We start from the raw sequence: 18,767 nt of genomic DNA on the forward strand, positions 1-18,767 counted from the left end.
CCACGAGAGCAGGGAGCTTGTCTGCGGGTTACTTTCTGTATCTCTGGTGCCTAGAATGGCCTTGGCACAGAGCAGGCCTTCATGACTGACCCTTGTGGCTGTCATGGTTGCACTTGATGAGAAATTGTGTGTTCCTTCTCGACTGTGTGTGCCTTGAAAGCAGGAAGCTCTGTTTCACAATTGCATCCCCCTGCGCCACAGCAGGGCCTCTAGAAAGCTCTGTTGAAAGCAAGTGAGCTGTGCTGAATTGAACTTGAGGGTCCCGTCCCAACCATCTGCTGTCATTGCCATGGATCTCCTACGTCCCAGTCGTGTTAACCCCGCCTCAAGTTTATCCACACTATTCATCATGAGGGACTCCATTCAGTACCTACTACGTGCCAGGACCAGCTGGGTGGCTGAATGGACCTAGCACACCATCGTTAGGGGTAGGTGCATGCAATAATTGGCCGTCGCCTCCTTCCTCCCTTTCTGTCTCTCTGAGTCATCCAGAAAGGGGAGGACTCGGCCATGGCCCCATGGACCTCAGCTCGGTGAGCTGTACATCTGTGCGTCTGCCCCTCCCTCCTGTGCTGAGTTCTCTTCGTAGCCCATGATTTGGCCCCATAGACCCTTGGCCCTGCTGAAGGAGACCCCTTCCTGGCCACTCTCTCCAGAGACGGCTGTGGCCCTTGTGGGTAGTGGGTGTTTGGTGCAGGGTGGTGTGACTCAGCCCAACCCTGGGGGAGAGGCATTGTGTGTCCCCATCGCTGAGCTCCTCACCGAACACCAACGTGGGCCTCTAACGTGACAGTGACCAGCAGACGTGTCCGCCGAGCACGGAGGTATCAGGGCCCAAGCGGGCGTTGTCCGTGCTTCTTCTGCCCACTTGACCTCTGCTCGCAGGTCAGGCACAGACCTAGGTCGGTCACAGAGCCACCCGACACCAAATGGAGCCACCTAGAGATTTTGGCATATACCTCGGGTCAAAATCGATGCCGGGACGAGGTCCATACGGAGCAGGCAGCTCTGGGCGTGGCAGTGGATGTGTGTGTCCCACCGGGCTACTCGCCCATCCTGAGGCTGCCCTTTTTGGAGGCAGACCCACCCCAGGGACAGGACCACCCACCCCCAATATCACTCCACACACCAAGGAAACGGGCAGATTTCTACCAGGTTGGCATCGGGTTGGTGGCTGGCCCTCTGGTTCCCAGGCTGGTCTTTGTGTTCCTTGCGGACAATGGCCCAAGAAACTCACCTGAAACCTCGTGTCATGTTAACAGCCCTGGAGGTTCACCCTGATGGTGACGATTACTGAGGCCACTGACCCTGCACATGTGGACACAGCCTCTAGAGATATGTGTACAGCCCCGTAGCTGGGGAGTGGGCTCCACTGTGATGTCGAAACCTCTTTCTCCAAGGTCCATTTCCGTTGGGCTCTATTGCCAGGGCACTTAGGTCACCTCCCGGGGTCCCTGACCCGGAAGAGTGACAGTAACACCCCATGGGAACATCTATGTCCCTGACTCAGTGGACACAGCCGCTTTCAGCCCTGACTGCTCTCCTCCATGTCAACAGGGATGTGGCCCTGTACAAACCATTTGCCTCTTCTCCCGAGTCTCCCCATCTTCCAAATGGCACTCATTCTGGCATCGATTTCCTAGGGGTGGCATTAGGCAGATAGGCCTAAAAGCGGCTACAATACCTGTCAAATCTGTAGGCTGGTATCAGAGGGAGGGCTGGTATCACATGGTGCACAGCTGGACACTGAACCACACGAGGATATGCTCAGGTCCTGACTTAGGTCACCTGTGGCTCCCAGGTCAGGGACACGGTCAGTTCCTGAATTAGAGGTGGACACAGGGCCTTTCTTAGGGACAGTGTGAGGGCCTGAGTTAGGAATAGTCACGGCGTTAGTCAGGGACAGTTTCAGTGCCTGAATTAGACATAGTGTTAGGGCCTGAGTTAGGAGTAGTGTGAGGGTCTTAGTTAGGGTCAGTGTCAGTGCCTGAGTTAGGAGTCGTCACAGGGCCTTATTTAGGGATATTGTCAGTGCCTGAGCTAGGAGTAGTGTCAGGGCTTTAGTTACAGAGAGTGTCAGTTCCTGAGTTGGGAGTAGTGTCAGGGCCTTAGCTAGGGACACTTTCATTGCTTTTGTTAGGAGTAGTGTCAGGGCTTCAGTTAGGGACAGTATCAGTGCGTGAGTTGGGATTAATGTCAGAGCCTTAGTTAAGATCTGATTCAGTCCTTGAGTTAAGAGAAGTGTCAGGCCCTGAGTTAGGGCCAGTGTCTTGGCCTGAGTTAAGATCAGTGTCAAGGCGTTAATTAGGGATAGTGTCAGTGCCTGAGTTAGGAATACTGTCAGGGCCTTAGTTAGGGACGGTGTCAGTGCCTGGTTTCGGAGTAGGGTCAGGGCCTTACTTGGAGACAGTGTCAGTCTGCCTGCCAATGCAGGGGACGCGGGTTCGTGCCCCGGTCTGGGAGGATCCCACATGCCGCGGAGCGGCTGGGCCCCTGAGCCATGGCCACTGAGCCTGCGCTCCACAAAGGGAGAGGCCACAGCAGTGAGAGGCCCGCGTATCGCAAGAAATAAATAAATAAATAAATAAAATAAATAAACGTTCACTGTTGTGAACCGTTTCTCCTGAGACGTTTCTCGTTTTGAGATGGGTTGACCACATGTGAGAGATGTGGTGGCCATGGGGGGGGCGGGGGTGACCAGAGTGAGATGGTCGCTGTCTCTTTAAAAGGAGGTGGGGCAGAATGTCTGCTCTGAGGTCACCAAGGAGACCACAGTCACAGGCGAGGCAGTTGGTGTGAGGTGAGGAAGAGGTGAGGTGCGGGCAGGGAGTCTTGGGTCTAGAGTGCGAAATGCGTTAAACTGTTGACACCGAGGACTTACCCCAAAACGGAGACACGTTTGTGGAACAAAGTAGGTGTGGCGATTGAATGAGGGCACAGGAGGAGAAAGGTTGTTTAAATGTGTAAATACACATAGATGAGCTGTACCGCGGTGATGGTCAGTAGTCATAACGTTAGTCCTCTGACATGTTTCCTAGATTTTTAACTAAAAGGATGACATAGGTATAGTGTTCTAGGGCTTCCCTGATGGCACAGAGGTTAAGAATCCACCTGCCAAGGCAGGGGACACGGGTTCGATCCCTGGTCAGGGAACTTAAGATCCCACGTGCAGCGGAGCAACTAAACCCGTGTGCGACAACTACTGAGCCTGCGCTCTAGAGCCCGTGAGCCACAGCTACTGAGCCCGCGTGCCACAACAACTGAAGCCATGCGCCTAGAGCCCATGCTCCACAACAAGAGAAGCCACCACAATGGGAAGCCCCCCACTCGCTGCAACTAGAGAAAACCCATGCACAGCAATGAAGACCAATGCAGCCAAAAATTAAATAGATTTTTTAAAAAAGAATTTCTAAATAATGACTTTCGTGTGTAATTTTTTTGTTCATCTTTTCAGGTTTTGTTCCTTTCTCTCTGTCTCTGGTTTTTTATTGACCTGGGTCCATCTCAGAAGTAGGATTGTAATTGGAGAGCAGCTGGTACCAGTGATCAGTTTTGAAACCCTCCTTCCCACTGAGGCCTCTGCCCGCCGCCCACCAGCTTCCTCCCCACCAGTGCGCCAGCCGTGGCCTGTCCAGCCCACTGCTTTCAGAGTGTAGTCGAAGTATCTTCCCTTCTTTTGAAGTCCTTAAGGAAGCGGGGACTTTGTTTGGTGGATTTTGTTTCTCTACTCGCCGAACGTCTTTGTAGGTCACGTAATGTACATTCAAACAAGAGGTTGTTTGGAAAACTTCATGCCTTTTTTTCCTTAAACATGATTTTAGTTATAGTTGCTTTAACTCTTTAAACTATTTTGTTGTTTTCTTTTAGGAGCTTACTCCGTGGTGACAGTCTCGAGATAATCTGCATTGTCATCTGTGAATAGTGACCGACAGCAGCCCCGCCAAGCGGGGCTTGGCGCTTCCCTTGGACCGGCAGGTGCATCGGCCAGGTTTTGGTTGTTTTTAGGAAGTCGGAAGAAGCGCCCAAGATGCCACGTGGGGCAGGTAACACGGCAATAGTGTTAAACGCCAGCAACACAATGTTAAGTTTTGATGTCATGTTTTCTATTTCAAAAGCGGCATTATATGTAAAGAAAGTGATATAATGTTAGTATTTGTCTGAAAGGGTTTAAGCTTTAGCCCAGGATTTCTTGAAGAATGTCTAACTGTGTGTTAAGGATTTGATTCAGAACACTCCTTTATTTTTACAGGGGTGGTTTTTTTAGTGCATTTACGATGCCGTTGTATATTCTCTCTGGTAAGAACTGTATTTTGTAGAGGAGAGTCCTTCCTGCAGAAAGCCTTGGGTGACGAGGACAGTGGCGTGGTCCTTTGTGGCACAGGTGCTGATGTCACAGCTACTCCTGCAAGCTTCCAAGCGGCCTGGGAGAGTGTGGGTCCAGGCCCAGGGTCGGTGAGTTGCAGACCTGGACATGGAAATGGGAGGTGACAATACTTAGTGGGAACCAAAAAGAGAATTCCGTTGTGTGTGAGTTTGAATTTTGTGTATTTTCTGTTTGAAGGTTTTCATTCCGTACTAGTCCTTCTCCTGGGATGGAACATGGCGTAAAACCTGAGTCATCGTTAGCATGTAAATGTGATTGAAGCCTGCACAGCTTGGAAAAAAATTCTCAAGGTATATACTATCTTTTTCAGGCTTTTTCATTTTAAACAGGAGTGAAGTTTTCACAAACACGACCCTTTAAACAGTCTGTTAGAAAGAGGAGAGAAGAAATATCCAGCAAAGGTGCGGTGTGGTCAGTATTTTCTCCATGTCCCAGTCATCTGCTGCCGCAGACCCTGCGCGCAGAGCTGGATGGGCCCATCTTGTGTCAGCACAGTCGTGGCTCGGGAATCTGGGCAGGGTTCAGCGGGGGCTGGGTGTGGGTGTTCAGGGTCCGAACACCCATCTCCACGTGATCGCTCCAGGAGCGTGTGCTCAGACGTCTCACACGCAGCTCGGGGCTTCCAAGCGCTAGGCCCAGAGCCAGCACGGCGCTCTGTCCACCGAGCTCTGCGGGGAGAGCCCGAGGCACCCGCCACCCCGTCCTGTCCTGTCCGCGCTGCTGCTCACTTCCTCTTTCCGCGCTACCTCTTGTGCAAACCCTCGTCCTCAGCAGTTGACAAATGCGCAGGTTTGGTTTGCTAGCTGTGTTTTTCTACTGAACGTTAGATCCATAACTGTTACAGTTTTCTTCAAGAATCCCTTTGAATCCTCTCAGCGCACTTTAGGAAACGCCTTCAGTGTTTGTAGGTGGAGAACTGTTGCGATTCCCCGTGTCTGGGTCTCCTCGGTGCGGGTGGTGCCCCTTCTCGTGCGCTCACATGGTCCCGGGCCTGGACCGCGGCCCTGGCTGATGCCTGGCGTGGTTTGGCTGCATTTCCCCGTTAGGTATGGACGAGAAGGGTGGCCCGAGTGGTGAGGACGCACCCAAGGCCATCAAGCCCACCAGCAAAGAGTTCAGGAAGACGCGGGGGTTGCGGAGGACCACCATCGCCGAGCGCGAGGGCGCCGGGGATGTGGAGGTGGAGGCCCTGGAGCCGCTGCCCCGGCAGCAGCAGGGCCCGTCGCCGCGTCGCAGCGGAAGGCCGCCGAAGCGCACCGAGCGGGTGCAGGAGTCCCTGACCCCGGTACGGCGCCGGGGCCGGAGGGGCACCCCCGTGTCCCTAGAGGACTCGGCGGAGCCGGCGTCCTGTCCAGTGACAGATGCGGAGAGCGCCTCCGAGGGGAGCGTGGAAAGCACCTCGGACGGGATCTGGCTCCACGGGTGCTAAGGAACGAACGGCCTCCTCGGCAAAGGCCAGAGGGCGTGGTGACGAGGACGACACCTCCGATAGCGACGGTGACGGGTCAGCGGTAGAGGTGAGTGTGGAGCCGTCATCGGCCGTTGGCAGAAACCTCAAGACAGAAGCGTTTGTCTTCTGAGATAAGTGAGCTTTTCCCAGGAGGGGCATTGTGCGCGGGGCTGGGCTCTGCCAGCTCCCGGGTCCGTGCACCTGCTCGAGGCTGGCAGGCCTGTCTACTCTTCCTCTGTGTTTGTTAATCACATCTATGTCTTAATGCGGTTATTATTGACTTAACATTTTCCATAAGTGGGCTCACTTTTTTAAGTCTTCCCTTAAGTTTTCTCCTGAATGGATCCTGAGTTGGAGGTACATGTGCGAGCAAACAAAATTACTTTTGAGTCGCGGGGGCACGTGTGCACCTCTATGACCCGTCACTGCCTTGACAGAACCCGTGGTCTCGTCCCGGCCTCGCAGCAAGGGGCCAAGGCCAGCGGCGGTGCCCGCACGGCTCCCCCGGGTGACGAGACGGCCGCGGCTGGCGCGCCCTCTGGGATGCTGTTCTCCCGCCCACCAGTGCTCGTGCGGCTCGATTTCCTCCTTTCCCCGCTCGGGTCACTCGTGTCCCCCGCCCGAGGGCCATGATTCTTTGTCATGGTCTCCGTGCATCTTGCGAGCTGTCTCGGGCTCTCGTGATTGTCCTACTCAGAGCATGTTTTCACCCCAGGCCTTCCTTGAATTGGGGCCCGTGCCGCCCCCACAGCCCGTTCTCTAGCCAGTGTTGGGCTTGCAGATGCCTCTGCGGTGGCCGTGTCACAGCTCCCCGCCATCTCCCCCTTGCACTGAGGTAGCCTCGCGGGCTGGACCGTTTAAATTTTACTTGTCGTGGGGGTATGAGGAGGCACCCAGTGGAAGTGATAACTGGTAAGGAAGAAGAATTAATGGAGATGTAAGTCAGTAGGAAACGTCATGTTATTGCTGATGTATTTGAGACTACACATAAACTTAAGTATTTCTCTGAGTAAACCTTGGATTCTGCAGAGGAAAAACAATTAAGTGCATAATTATTATATATATATATATATATATATATATATATATTTTTTTTTTTTTTTTTTTTTTTTTTTTTTTTTTTGCTGTACGCGGACCTCTCACTGCTGTGGCCTCTCCCGTCGCGGAGCACAGGCTCCGGACGCGCAGGCTCAGCGGCCATGGCTCGCGGGCCCAGCCGCTCCGCGGCATGTGGGATCTTCCCGGACTGGGGCACGAACCCGTGTCCCCTGCATCGGCAGGCGGACTCTCAACCACTGCGCCACCAGGGAAGCCCTTAAGTGCATAATTTGAGATATAAGATTTTGCTTAAGTACATTTGAGGGGTATGTTCACGTATGTTATTAGTCTCGACCATCAAAACATGCTCTAGAGATCATGGACAGCTGTGTTCAGCCCTTGTAGTGAACCAGGTTCTTACCGCATGGCAGGCAACCACAGACTTGTTTAGCAGCTTAAACAACACACATTTATTAGCTCAGAAATCCAGGCCTGGCTTAGCCGGGCCCCGTCTGCTCTGGGTCTTACAAGACTGCCCTCTAGGTGTCGCTTGGGGCTGAGGTCCCATCAGAGGCTCAGCTGGGGAAACATCCACTTCCAAAAGCTCTGACTTGATTTAGCGTGTAAAATATGTCCCGGGCAATTTTTGTGGCATGGTAATACCAAAAAGTTACCTGTTGTTTCTGAGACCCACTTTTTTTGTTTTTTGTTTTGTTTTTTTTGTTTGTTTTTTTAACATCTTTATTGGAGTATAACTGTTTTACAATGGTGTGTTAGTTTCTGCTTTACAACAAAGTGAATCCATCATACATATACATATGTTCCCATATCTCTTCCCCTTGCAGCACCCTCCCTCCCACCCTCCCTATCCCACCCCTCTAGGTGGTCACAAAGCACCAAGCTGATCTCCCTGTGCTATGCAGCTGCTTCCCACTAGCCATCCATTTTACATTTGGTAGTGTATATATGTCCATGCCACTCTCTCACTTCGTCACAGCTTACCCTTCCCCCTCCCCATATCCTCAAGTCCATGATCTCTAGTAGGTCTGTGTTTTATTCCCATCCTACCACTAATCTCTTCATGACATTTTTTTTCTTAAATTCCATATATATGTGTTAGCATACGGTATTTGTTTTTCTCCTTCTGACTTACTTCACTCTGTATGACAGACTCCAGGTCTATCCACCTCATTACAAATAACTCAGTTTCAATTTTTTTATGGCTGAGTAATATTCCATTATATATATATATGTGCCACATCTTCTTTATTCATTCATCTGTTGATGGACAGTTAGGTTGCTTCCATGTCCTGGCTATTGTAAATAGAGCTGCAATGAACATTTTGGTACATGACTCTTTTTGAATTATGGTTTTCTCAGGGTATATGCCCAGTAGTGGGATTGATGGGTCGTATGGTAGTTCTATTTGTAGTTTTTTAAGGAACCTCCATACTGTTCTCCACAGTGGCTGTATCAATTTACATTCCCATCGCAGTGCAAGAGTGTTCCCCTTTCTCCACACCCTCTCCAGCATTTATTGTCTCTAGAGTTTTTGATGATGGCCATTCTGACTGGTGTGAGATGATATCTCATTGTAGTTTTGATTTGCATTTCTCTAATGATTAATGTTGTTGAGCATTCTTTCATGTGTTTGTTGGCAATCTGTATATCTTCTTTGGAGAAATGTCTGTTTAGTTCTTCTGTCCATTTTTGGATTGTGTTGTTTGTTTTTTTGTTATTGAGCTGCATGTGTTGCTTATAAATTTTGGAGATTAGTCCTTTGTCAGTTGCTTCATTTGCAACTATTTTCTCCCATTCTGAGGGTTGTCTTTTGGTCTTGTTTATGGTATCCTTTGCTGTGCAAAAGCTTTTAAGTTTCATTAGGTCTCATTTGTTTATTTTTGTTTTTATTTCCATTTCTCTAGGAGGTGGGTCAAAAAGGATCTTACTGTGATTTATGTCATAGAGTGTTCTGCCTATGTTTTCCTCTACGAGTTTGATAGTGTCTGGCCTTACATTTAGGTCTTTAACCCATTTTGAGTTTATTTTTGTGTATGGTGTTAGGGAGTGTTCTAATTTCATTCTTTTACATGTAGCTGTCCTGTTTTCCCAGCACCACTTATTGAAGAGGCTGTCTTTTCTCCACTGTATATCCTTCCCTCCTTTATCAAAGATAAGGTGACCATATGTGTGTGGGTTTATCTCTGGGCTTTCTATCCTGTTCCATGGATCTACATTTCTGTTTTTGTGCCAATACCACACTGTCTTGATTACTGTAGGCTTGTAGTAGAGTCTGAAGTCAGGGAGCCTGATTCCTCCAGCTCCATTTCTCGTTCTCAAGATTGCTTTGGCTATTCGGGGTCTTTCGTGTTTCCATACAAATTGTGAAATTTTTGGTTCTAGTTCTGTAAAACATGCCAGTGGTAGTTTGATAGGGATTGCATTGAATCTGTAGATTGCATTGTGTAGTAGAGTCATTTTCACAATGTTGATTCTTCCAATCCAAGAACATGCTATATTTCTCCACCTATTTGTATCATCTTTAGTTTCTTTCATCAGTGTCTTATAGTTTTCTGCATACAGATCTTTTGTCTCCTTAGGTAGGTTTATTCCTAGATATTTTATTCTTTTTGTTGCAATGGTAAATGGGAGTGTTTTCTTAATTTCACTCTCAGATTTTTCATCATTAGTGTATAAGAATGCCAGAGATTTCTGTGCATTAATTTTGTATCCTGCTACTTTACCAAATTCATTGATTAGCTCTAGTAGTTTTCTGGTAGCATCCTTAGGATTCTCTGTGTATAGTATCATGTCATCTGCAAACAGTGACAGCTTTACTTCTTCCTTTTCGATTTGGATTCCTTTTATTTCTTTTTCTTCTCTGATTGCTGTGGCTAGAACTTCCAAAACTATGTTGAATAAGAGTGGTGAGAGCGGGCAACCTTGTCTTGTTCCTGATCTTAGTGGACATGGTTTCAGTTTTTCACCATTGAGAACAATGCTGGCTGTGGGTTTGTCATATATGGCCTTTATTATGCTGAGGAAACTTCCCTCTATGCCTACTTTCTGCAGGGTTTTTATCATAAATGGGTGTTGAATTTTGTCAAAAGCTTTCTCTGCATCTATTGAGAGGATCATATGGTTTTTCTCCTTCAGTTTGTTGATGTATCACGTTGATTGATTTGCGTATATTGAAGAATCCTTGCATTCCTGGAATAAACCCCACTTGATCATGGTGTGTGATCCTTTTAATGTGCTAGTATTTTTTGAGGATTTTTGCATCTATGTTCATTAGTGATATTGGCCTGTAGTTTTCTTTCTTTGTGACGTCTTTGTCTGGTTTTGGTATCAGGGTGATGGTGGCCTCATAGAATGAGTTTGGGAGTGTTCCTCCCTCTGCTATCTTTTGGAAGAGTTTGAGAAAGATAGGTGTTAGCTCTTCTCTAAATCTTTGATAGAATTCGCCTGTGAAGCCATCTGGTCCTGGGCTTTTGTTTGTTGGAAGATTTTTAATCACAGTTTCAATTTCAGTGCTTGTGATTGGTCTGTTCATATTTTCTATTTCTTCCTGGTTCAATCTCAGCACGTTGTGCATTTCTAAGAATTTGTCCATTTCTTCCAGGTTGTCCTTTTTATTGGCATAGAGTTGCTTGTAGTAATCTCTAATAATCTTTTGTATTTCTGCAGAGTCCGTTGTTATGTCTCCTTCTTCATTTCTAATTCTATTGATCTGAGTCTTCTCCCTTTTTTTCTTGATGAGTCTGGCTAATGGTTTATCAATTTTATTTATCTTCTCAAAGAACCAGCTTTTAGTTTGATTGATCTTTGCTATTGTTTCCTTCATTTCTTTTTCATTTATTTCTGATCTGATCTTTATGATTTCTTTCCTTCTGCTAAATTTGGGGGTTTTTTGTTCTTCTTTCTCTGATTGCTTTAGGTGCAAAGTTAGGTTGTTTATTCGAGAGGTTTCCTGTTTCTTAAGGTAGGATAGTATTGCTATAAACTTCCCTCTTAGAACTGCTTTTGCTGTATCCCATAGGTTTTGGGTTGTCATGTCTCCATTGTCATTTGTTTCTAAGTATTTTTTGATTTCCTCTTTGATTTCTTCAGTGATCACTTCATTATTAAGTAGTGTATTGTTTAGCCTCCATGTGTTTGTATTTTTTACAGATCTTTTCCAGTAATTGATATCTAGTCTCATAGCATTGTGGTCGGAAGAGATACTTGATACGATTTCAATTTTCTTAAATTTACCAAGGCTAGATTTGTGACCCAATATATGATCTATCCTGGAGAACGTTCCATGAGCACTTGAGAAAAATGTGTATTCTGTTGATTTTGGATGGAATGTCCTATAAATATCAATTAAGTCCATCTTGTGTAATGTATCATTTAAAGCTTGTGTTTCCTTTTTTATTTTCATTTTGGATGATCTGTCCACTGGTGAAAGTGGGGTGTTAAAGTCCCCTACTATGATTGTGTTACTGTCAATTTCCCCTTTTATGGCTGTTAGTATTTGCCTTATGTATTGAGGTGCTCCTATCTTGGATGCATAAATATTTACAATTGTTATATCTTCTTCATGGATCGATCCCTTGATCATTATGTAGTGTCCTTCTTTGTCTCTTGTAATAGTTTTTATTTTAAAGTCTTATTTTGTCTGAAATGAGAATTGCTACTCCAGCTTTCTTCTGATTTCCATTTGCATGAAATATCTTTTTCCATCCCCTCACTTTCAGTCTGTATGTGTCCCTAGGTCTGAAGTGGGTCTCTTGTAGACAGCATATATATGGATCTTGTTTTTGTATCCATTCAGCCAGTCTGTGTCTTTTGGTGGGAGCATTTAATCCATTTGCATTTAAGGTAATTATCGATATGTATGTTCCTATTACCATTTATTTAATTGTTTCGGGTTTGTTCTTGTAGGTCTTTTCCTTCTCTTGTGTTTCTTGCCTAAAGAAGTTCCTTTAGCGTTTGTTGTAAAGCTGGTTTGGTGGTGCTGAACTCTCTCAGCTTTTGCTTCTCTGTAAAGGTTTTAATTCCTCCATCAAATCTGAATGAGATCCTTGCTGGGTAGAGTAATCTTGGTTGTAGGTTTTTTTCCTTCATCACTTTAAATATGTCCTGCCACTCCCTTCTGGCTTGTAGAGTTTCTGCTGAAAGATCAGATGTTAACCTTATGGGGATTCCCTTGTGTGTTATTTGTTGTCTTTCCCTTGCTGCTTTTAATATGTTTTCTTTGTATTTAATTTTTGACAGTTTGATTATTATGTGTCTTGGTGTTTTTATCCTTGGATTTATCTTGTATGGGACTCTCTGTGCTTCCTGGACTTGGTTGACTATTTCCTTTCCTATATTAGGGAAGTTTTCAACTATAATCTCTTCAAATATTTTCTCAGTCTCTTTCTTTTTCTCTTCTTCTCCTGGGACCCCTATAATTTGAATGTTGGTGCGTTTAATGTCCCAGAGGTCTCTGAGACTCTCCTCAGTTCTTTTCATTCTTTTTTCTTTATTCTGCTCTGCAGTAGTTATTTCCACTATTTTATCTTCCAGGTCACTTATCCGTTCTTCTGCCTCAGTTATTCTGCTATTGATCCCTTCTAGAGAATTTTTAATTTCATTTATTGTGTTGCTCATTGTTGCTTGCTTTCTCTTTATTTCTTCTAGGTCCTTGTTAAATGTTTCTTGCAATTTGTCTATTCTATTTCCAAGATTTTGGATCATCTTTACTATGATTACTCTGAATTCTTTTTCAGGTAAACTGCCTGTTTCCTCTTCATTTGTTAGGTCTGGTGTGTTGTTATCTTGCTCCTTCATCTGCTGTGTGTTTTTCTGTCTTCTCATTTTGCTTATCTTACTGTGTTTGGGGTCTCCTTTTCGCAGGCTGCAGGTTCGTAGTTGCCGTTGTTTTTGGTGGCTGTCCCCAGTGGCTAAGGTTGGTTCAGTGGGTTGAGTAGGTTTCCTGGTTGGGGGGACTAGTGCCTCTGTTCTGGTGGATGAGGCTGGATCTTGTCTTTCTGGTGGGCAGGTCCACATCTGGTGGTGTGTTTGGGGATGTTAGTAGCCTTATTATGATTTTAGGCAGGCTCTCTACTAATGGATGGCGCTCTAGTCCTGTCTTGCTAGTTGTTGGGCATACAGTGTCCAGCACTGTAGCTTGCTGGTCGTTGAGTGAAGCTGGGGCTTGGTGTTGAGATGGAGATCTCTGGGAGATTTTCGCTGTTTGATATTGCGTGGAGCTGGGAGGTCTCTTGTGGACCAGTGTCCTGAGGTTGGTTCTCCCACCTCAGAGACTCAGCCCTGACGCCTGTCTGGAGCACCAAGAGCCTTTAATCCACACGGCTCAGAATAAAAGGGAGAAAAAATAGAAAGGAAAGAAAGGAAGGAAGAAAGGAAGCAAGAAAGGAAGGAAGGAATAAAGGAAGAAGGAGGGAAGAACGGAAGGAAGAAAGAAAGGAAGAAGACAATAAAGTAGGATAAAATATAGTTATTAAAATAAAAAATAATTATTAAGAAGAAAAAATTTATTAAAAAACAAACAAACAAAAAAAGGGTCCGTCTGACCCTAGGACAAATGGTGAAAGCAAAGCTATACAGACAAACTCTCACACAGCAGCACACACATACACACTCACAAAAAGAAAAAAAAGGGGGGGAAATAATAGTATATCTTGCTCCCAAAGTCCACCTCCTCAACTTGGGATATTTCGCTGTCTATTCGGGTATTCCACCAATGTAGGGCACATCACATTGATTGTGGAGCTTAATCCGCCGCTTCTGAGGCTGCTGGGAGAGACCTCCCCCTCTCCTCTTTGTTTGCACAGCTCCCGGGGTTCAGCTTTGGATTTGGCCCCGCCTCTGCGCGTAGGTCACTTGAGGGCGTCTGTTCCGACTCAGACAGGACGGGGTTAAAGGAGCAGCTGATTTGGGGCTGTGGCTCAGGCCGCGGGGAGGGAGGGGCGCGGATGCGGGGCGAGTCCCCGACGTCAGAGGCCGATGTGACGCTGCACAGGCCCAAGGCGCGCCGCGCGTTCTCCCGGGGAAGCTGTCCCAGGATCCCGGGACCCCGGCAGTGGCGGGCTGCATGGGCTCCCGGGAGGGGCAGTGTGGACAGTGACCTGTGCTCGCACACAGGCCTCTTGGTGGCGGCAGCAGCAACCCTAGCGTCCCACACCCGTCTCTACTGTCCGTGCCGACAGCCGCGGCTCGCGCCCCTCTCTGGAGCTCCTTTGAGCGGCGCACTTGATCCCCTCTCCTCGCGCCCCCCAAAGCAATGGTCTCTTGCCTCTTGGGCAGCGGCAGACTCTCCCGGACTCCCTCCCGGCAGCCGTGGCGCACTGACCCCTTCGGGCTGTGTCCCCTCTGCCAACCCCAGTCCTCTGCCTGGGATCCCATTGAAGCCCGAGGCTCAGCTCCCAGCCCCCGCCCGCCCCGGCGAGTGAGCGGACGAGCCTCTCGGGCTGGTGAGTGCCGGTCGGCACCGATCCTCTGCGGAATCTCTCCGCTTTGCCCTCCGCACCCCCGTGGCTGCGCTCTCCTCCGCGGCTCCGGAGCTTCCCCCCTCCGCCACCCGCAGTCTCCGCCCGCCACGGGGCTTCTAGTGTGTGGAAACCTTTCCTCCTTCCCGGCTCCCTCCCACTGGTGCAGGTCCCGTCCCTATTCTTTGTCTCTGTCTATTCTTTTTCCTTTTGCCCTACACAGGTACGTGGGGAGTTTCTTGCCTTTGGGGAGGTCTGAGGTCTTCTGCCAGCGTTCGGTGGGTGTTCTGTAGGAGCTGTGCCACATGTAGATGTATTTCTGATGTATCTGTGGGCACGAAGCTGATCTCCAAGTCGTACTCTTCTGCCATCTTCCTAACTGAGTCGAGACCCACGTTTAATCGGGGGTCCTAGGTGTCGTTTTACAACCTTGCCCGCCGAGCCTAGGCGTGGGCACCCGCTCAGCACAGGCAGCAGTGGAAGCCTCTCTCCCCTGGAGGCTCAGTTCCATTTTAAGCGTTTTCAGTTGATGAAGTCGGACCCCTTGGACTAAATCAGAATCCTCTCACTTGGGATGTTAGTTTCGTTGGTAAAGTCCCTGCGCATTTGCGCGATGAGGGAACCCCCTTGTGGTGTGAAGTCCCACCGTGTTCAGGAGCGGGCAGCCTGCGCCCCGGGGTCCCCTTGAGTTCTACCTATCGTGCATGGCATGAGGGCAGTTAAGCACTTGAGTGCCTCACTCAGGGGAGCTAGATGTGTGTGTTTTGAATAAGCAAAGGTACATTTTCATTCATAATTTTTCATACACGATTAAAAGCAGTAATCTCGGTACTCTAAAGAGCGAAGTTACGAAGCGCCATACCCGCCAGAGTGGGTGAGGACACTGAAGCCCTGTCTGATCCTGCAGGTCGTAGAGGCGCCTGCTGCTGCCAGACGCGTCGGCCCCGGGCGCTCAAGCGTGGCGCGGCCCGACTCTATCTATCGCCCCAGCGACCCTATCCTGGCACTCGCCGCGGCCATCAGTCGCTTCCTGAGCGCAGAGAAAGAGGACAATCCGAAACCTAATGAGAAACCCAACACAAATCCCGAAAAAATGATGCTTCAGGAATGTAGCGTTCAGGTAAGTTGACTGAGCCCACCCATTTGTGTAGCCGCAAGCAAAAGCGCCTGGAGGTTGCAGCCTCGGTGGGTCGATGTGGAGTGTAGGGCCCACGGGCCCAGACGGGATGCAGGCACCTTCAGGCTGCCCTCCGCCTGGCCCACCGCTGTTCTCGGCAGAATTACAAGTAGGCGCGTGTTCTCAAGTGTTCCTTCTCCGCCTCTAGCCCAGGGATTCACTGATAGAAACGTGGGAACCGGCTGCTGCATGGAGTAGCTCTCCAGCCACACACCAGCCCCGCTGGGAGGAGAGCGGTCCCTGTTGCAGTCTGCGTGGGGAGTTGGCGCACGGGCAGCGGGGTGGCAAGTGGGTTCTGGGGGTGCCGCACTGAGTGCCTGGTAGGGTACAGGGATGTCGTTTGTACGCCTGTCCTTTCTCCACGCGCTGCTGTGTCTGCAGTTCCTGCCTGTCGGTGTTGCTCGGGCGTGTTTTCACACGGGGCCCCAGCCCCCCGTGCTCTCCGCCTTGCTTCACTGCCTCACTCCACGGCCCCTCGCTTATGCTGGTGGCCTAGCACCTCATCAGGATGCTAGGATGACGGGTTATTCTGTCAGGGACCTTCTCATCGCTGGGATGTTGACGCGTGCGTGCTGGATGTGGGGGAGTAGCCAAGCCCTCTGCCGAGCAGATGCCGTGTAGTGGGCTTAGGGTGGCCCAGGAGCTGATTGAGCCGTGACCGTCACTGCAGAGTGAAATGAGCAAAGGTTAATTTCTGACCTCGTTAATGTTTGGGGCTTTACTGATTATCCAGGCAGGCATTCAGCTCTCTTCCGTGCCCAAGAGCCTGGCTCCAGACAAGAAGGAGAACACAGTGGAGAAGGTGGAGGTGGTCCCTCCAGGGAGTGAGGTCCTCGTTAAGGAGCCGACCTGTGAGAGCAGCACGCCATCCTGCGCCGGCGACCACCATTGCAATGCAGTAAAGCCAGAAAAGACTGCTGCCCCCTGGCCGCCGCTGTTGTGTAAATGTATGTATCACCCGCGGGGAGCTCTGGACCCTTCCCGGTCTTTCCGGACGGAAAGAAATGGAAAGAAATGGAGCGGTCGGAGAGGCATCTTTTATCAGCTGCACGAGCTGTTTTTCTCTGTCTCTTCCAGATCTTTAGTGGCAAAACAATGTGGGTGGGGACAAAGCAGCCTTGTACATCTCACTGTTCTCCTCCCCCCCGTTTGGAGAGAGAACCAAAACTCGTCCTGATAAGGATTTACCTTGACAGCTGTTTTTAAAGTTATCCAAATAGCTGGAATTTTCTTGGCCATTCGACATTCTCGCATATTTTTAAGTGTTTTACTTTTTACAGGTTTTTTTTTTTAATAGCCAACTGTTCAGAAAATTAGTGCAGGGAAGTTTCACATATACATGTAATTTTCTGACAGAGACCCTCAGATGTACCCTGGCTGCCCCCCTTAGTTCTTGTGCTTTAGCGGACGGGAGGGGGGGTAGAAGTTTCTAGCAGGATTGGTCCTGCTCACCTCACCCGCCCTTTGGCCTTCGTGTGGCCTCTGGGGCTCTGCGTCTCCTATGGCACTGTTCACAGACGGGCCCACGACAGAGCCCCTGAAGTGGCATCGACTCCCAAGGGTTCTTTCTGAAGGTGCAGCTGTGACCCTCCCACACGGTGGAGGAGTCTCAGGTGTATTTGAAGCTGTAAAGTAATGTTTTTGATTCTGTGCGCGTTGCACATGACCGTGCACGTAGTCAGTCTCACCTTCTGAAGGTTAAAGAAGTAAACCTGGAAGATCGGTAAGAAGGGTTTCCACTTTGATTTCTGTCAACGAAGGTCGGGGCGTTGCCGTGCACCTGGAGGCGTCCGCAGAGACGAGCGCAAAGGTGACGGCCGCTTAACCTGCCGGGGTCAGCAGGTGCCACGGGCTGTGTGCCCCAGAGTCTTAACACACCCCCGGCCCCCTCGCATTGCTTGAAGTAGCAGATGACGCAGGCACAGACAACTGTCAAAGTTGAACCTTGTCAAAGTGGCGAAAGTGCCTGTTGGCGGGTTTTGGAGGTGAGGGAAAGCAGCAGCTCTACTTCCAGCTGAGTCTCGGGTCTGGTGGCCAGTCCCCGCCAGTCCAGTTGGCGTAGACAGGAGATTGGAACGCCTGCATCACACACAGCCTCGGCCCCGTTTCCTTCTCGTGGTTCATGCTGAGGGATGATGTGACCATTTTTTTCATATATTACCAGTCCGACATGAATTGGGTTTTGGTTTTCAAAAGCTGAAACTCAAAACAAGGAAGGGTCCATTTGCCTCCGGAGGTGTACTTGGTTTTTTGCAAGCTTGTAATGGCCAGTTCTATGCACCTCTCTCTTGAGGTGTAAGTCGCTCAAATACTGCACATCAGTAAGAAAAAAGTCAATCTGGACAAGCTTTGCGTAGCCCCAGATCATGGCAGTTTGGCTTTGGACCCACATACAGACCCCTAGCGATGGAGCGCAGCTGGCGCGAGGGCCCCAGAGATGGAGATCAGGCCCCCCAGGTCTTTGGTGGGGATTCTCTCCGTTTCTGTGTAAGCATAACTTTACTTGTATAGGAATAATTCAGTGCAGAATATTTAAGCAAAGGCACAAGAGCAAAATGGTTCTGTCTTGCTACTTGCTTTTTCACACTAGGACAAGTCTTGACAGCCAAGAAACAAAGTTGAAATGAGAAACGTCCTCGTACACGTGTCAGGCTGAGCTGATGTCACAGTGAGCAGAGCCCACTCCCTCCAACCCCTGCTGATGCTCCACTGTGTCCTCTGAGCCCTGGATGGTCCCCTTAACGTGACCCGGTCCTTGTGGCGATAGCTGCCTCGGCCTCACCCCTGAGCCTGGGTGGATCTAGGGCCCTGTGGGAATGGGGGGGGAGGGGACGCTCCGACCTGCACCACGTGGCCTTGCTTGGCACCTGGTCACATCGGAAGCTCTTTGATTCCTTTGGCATTTACAGCCAATCATCCTGAGTACTGTCTCCCCTCCTACCCCCTACCGTGTCAGTGTGACAAAGCCACATATCTGGGGATTTTTAGGGCGAATTGGCACCTCTTTGGCGCAGGACAAAAGCTACAAAGCAGCGAGCATCCCTCAGGGTTTCTCACTGGTCCCTGTGAGGGGCCGCCCCGGCAACGGCTGTCACTGAGCTGTCACTGGACGGGGGCCGCGCAATGCTGTGCGACTGGGCTCCTGGCCCGGCGCTGGTTCCCCTTCCTGCTGCACAGCACTGTCTGCTCCGAGTAACCCGGCTTCCACTCCCGTTTCCTCCTGTCCCCAACAAGGCCCAC

The 18,767-nt window shown here is 49.3% G+C and overlaps 1 protein-coding gene across 1 annotated transcript in view; it reads left to right on the forward strand.

The window, feature by feature from the left end:
• Positions 1 to 4,643: 4,643 nt before the first annotated feature.
• Positions 4,644 to 18,767, forward strand: part of LOC131752256 (death-inducer obliterator 1-like) — a 28,750-nt gene continuing 14,626 nt past the window's right edge. The window contains 6 exon segments of the mRNA XM_067027598.1: positions 4,644 to 4,674; positions 5,431 to 5,788; positions 5,790 to 5,951; positions 6,272 to 6,404; positions 15,258 to 15,470; positions 16,261 to 16,474. Of these exon segments, the coding sequence (XP_066883699.1) occupies positions 5,433 to 5,788; positions 5,790 to 5,951; positions 6,272 to 6,404; positions 15,258 to 15,470; positions 16,261 to 16,474 (1,078 nt within the window). The 5' untranslated portion in view covers positions 4,644 to 4,674; positions 5,431 to 5,432.

The sequence above is a fragment of the Kogia breviceps genome, chromosome 3 (assembly GCF_026419965.1).
Source record: "Kogia breviceps isolate mKogBre1 chromosome 3, mKogBre1 haplotype 1, whole genome shotgun sequence".
Lineage (NCBI taxonomy): Eukaryota > Metazoa > Chordata > Mammalia > Artiodactyla > Physeteridae > Kogia > Kogia breviceps.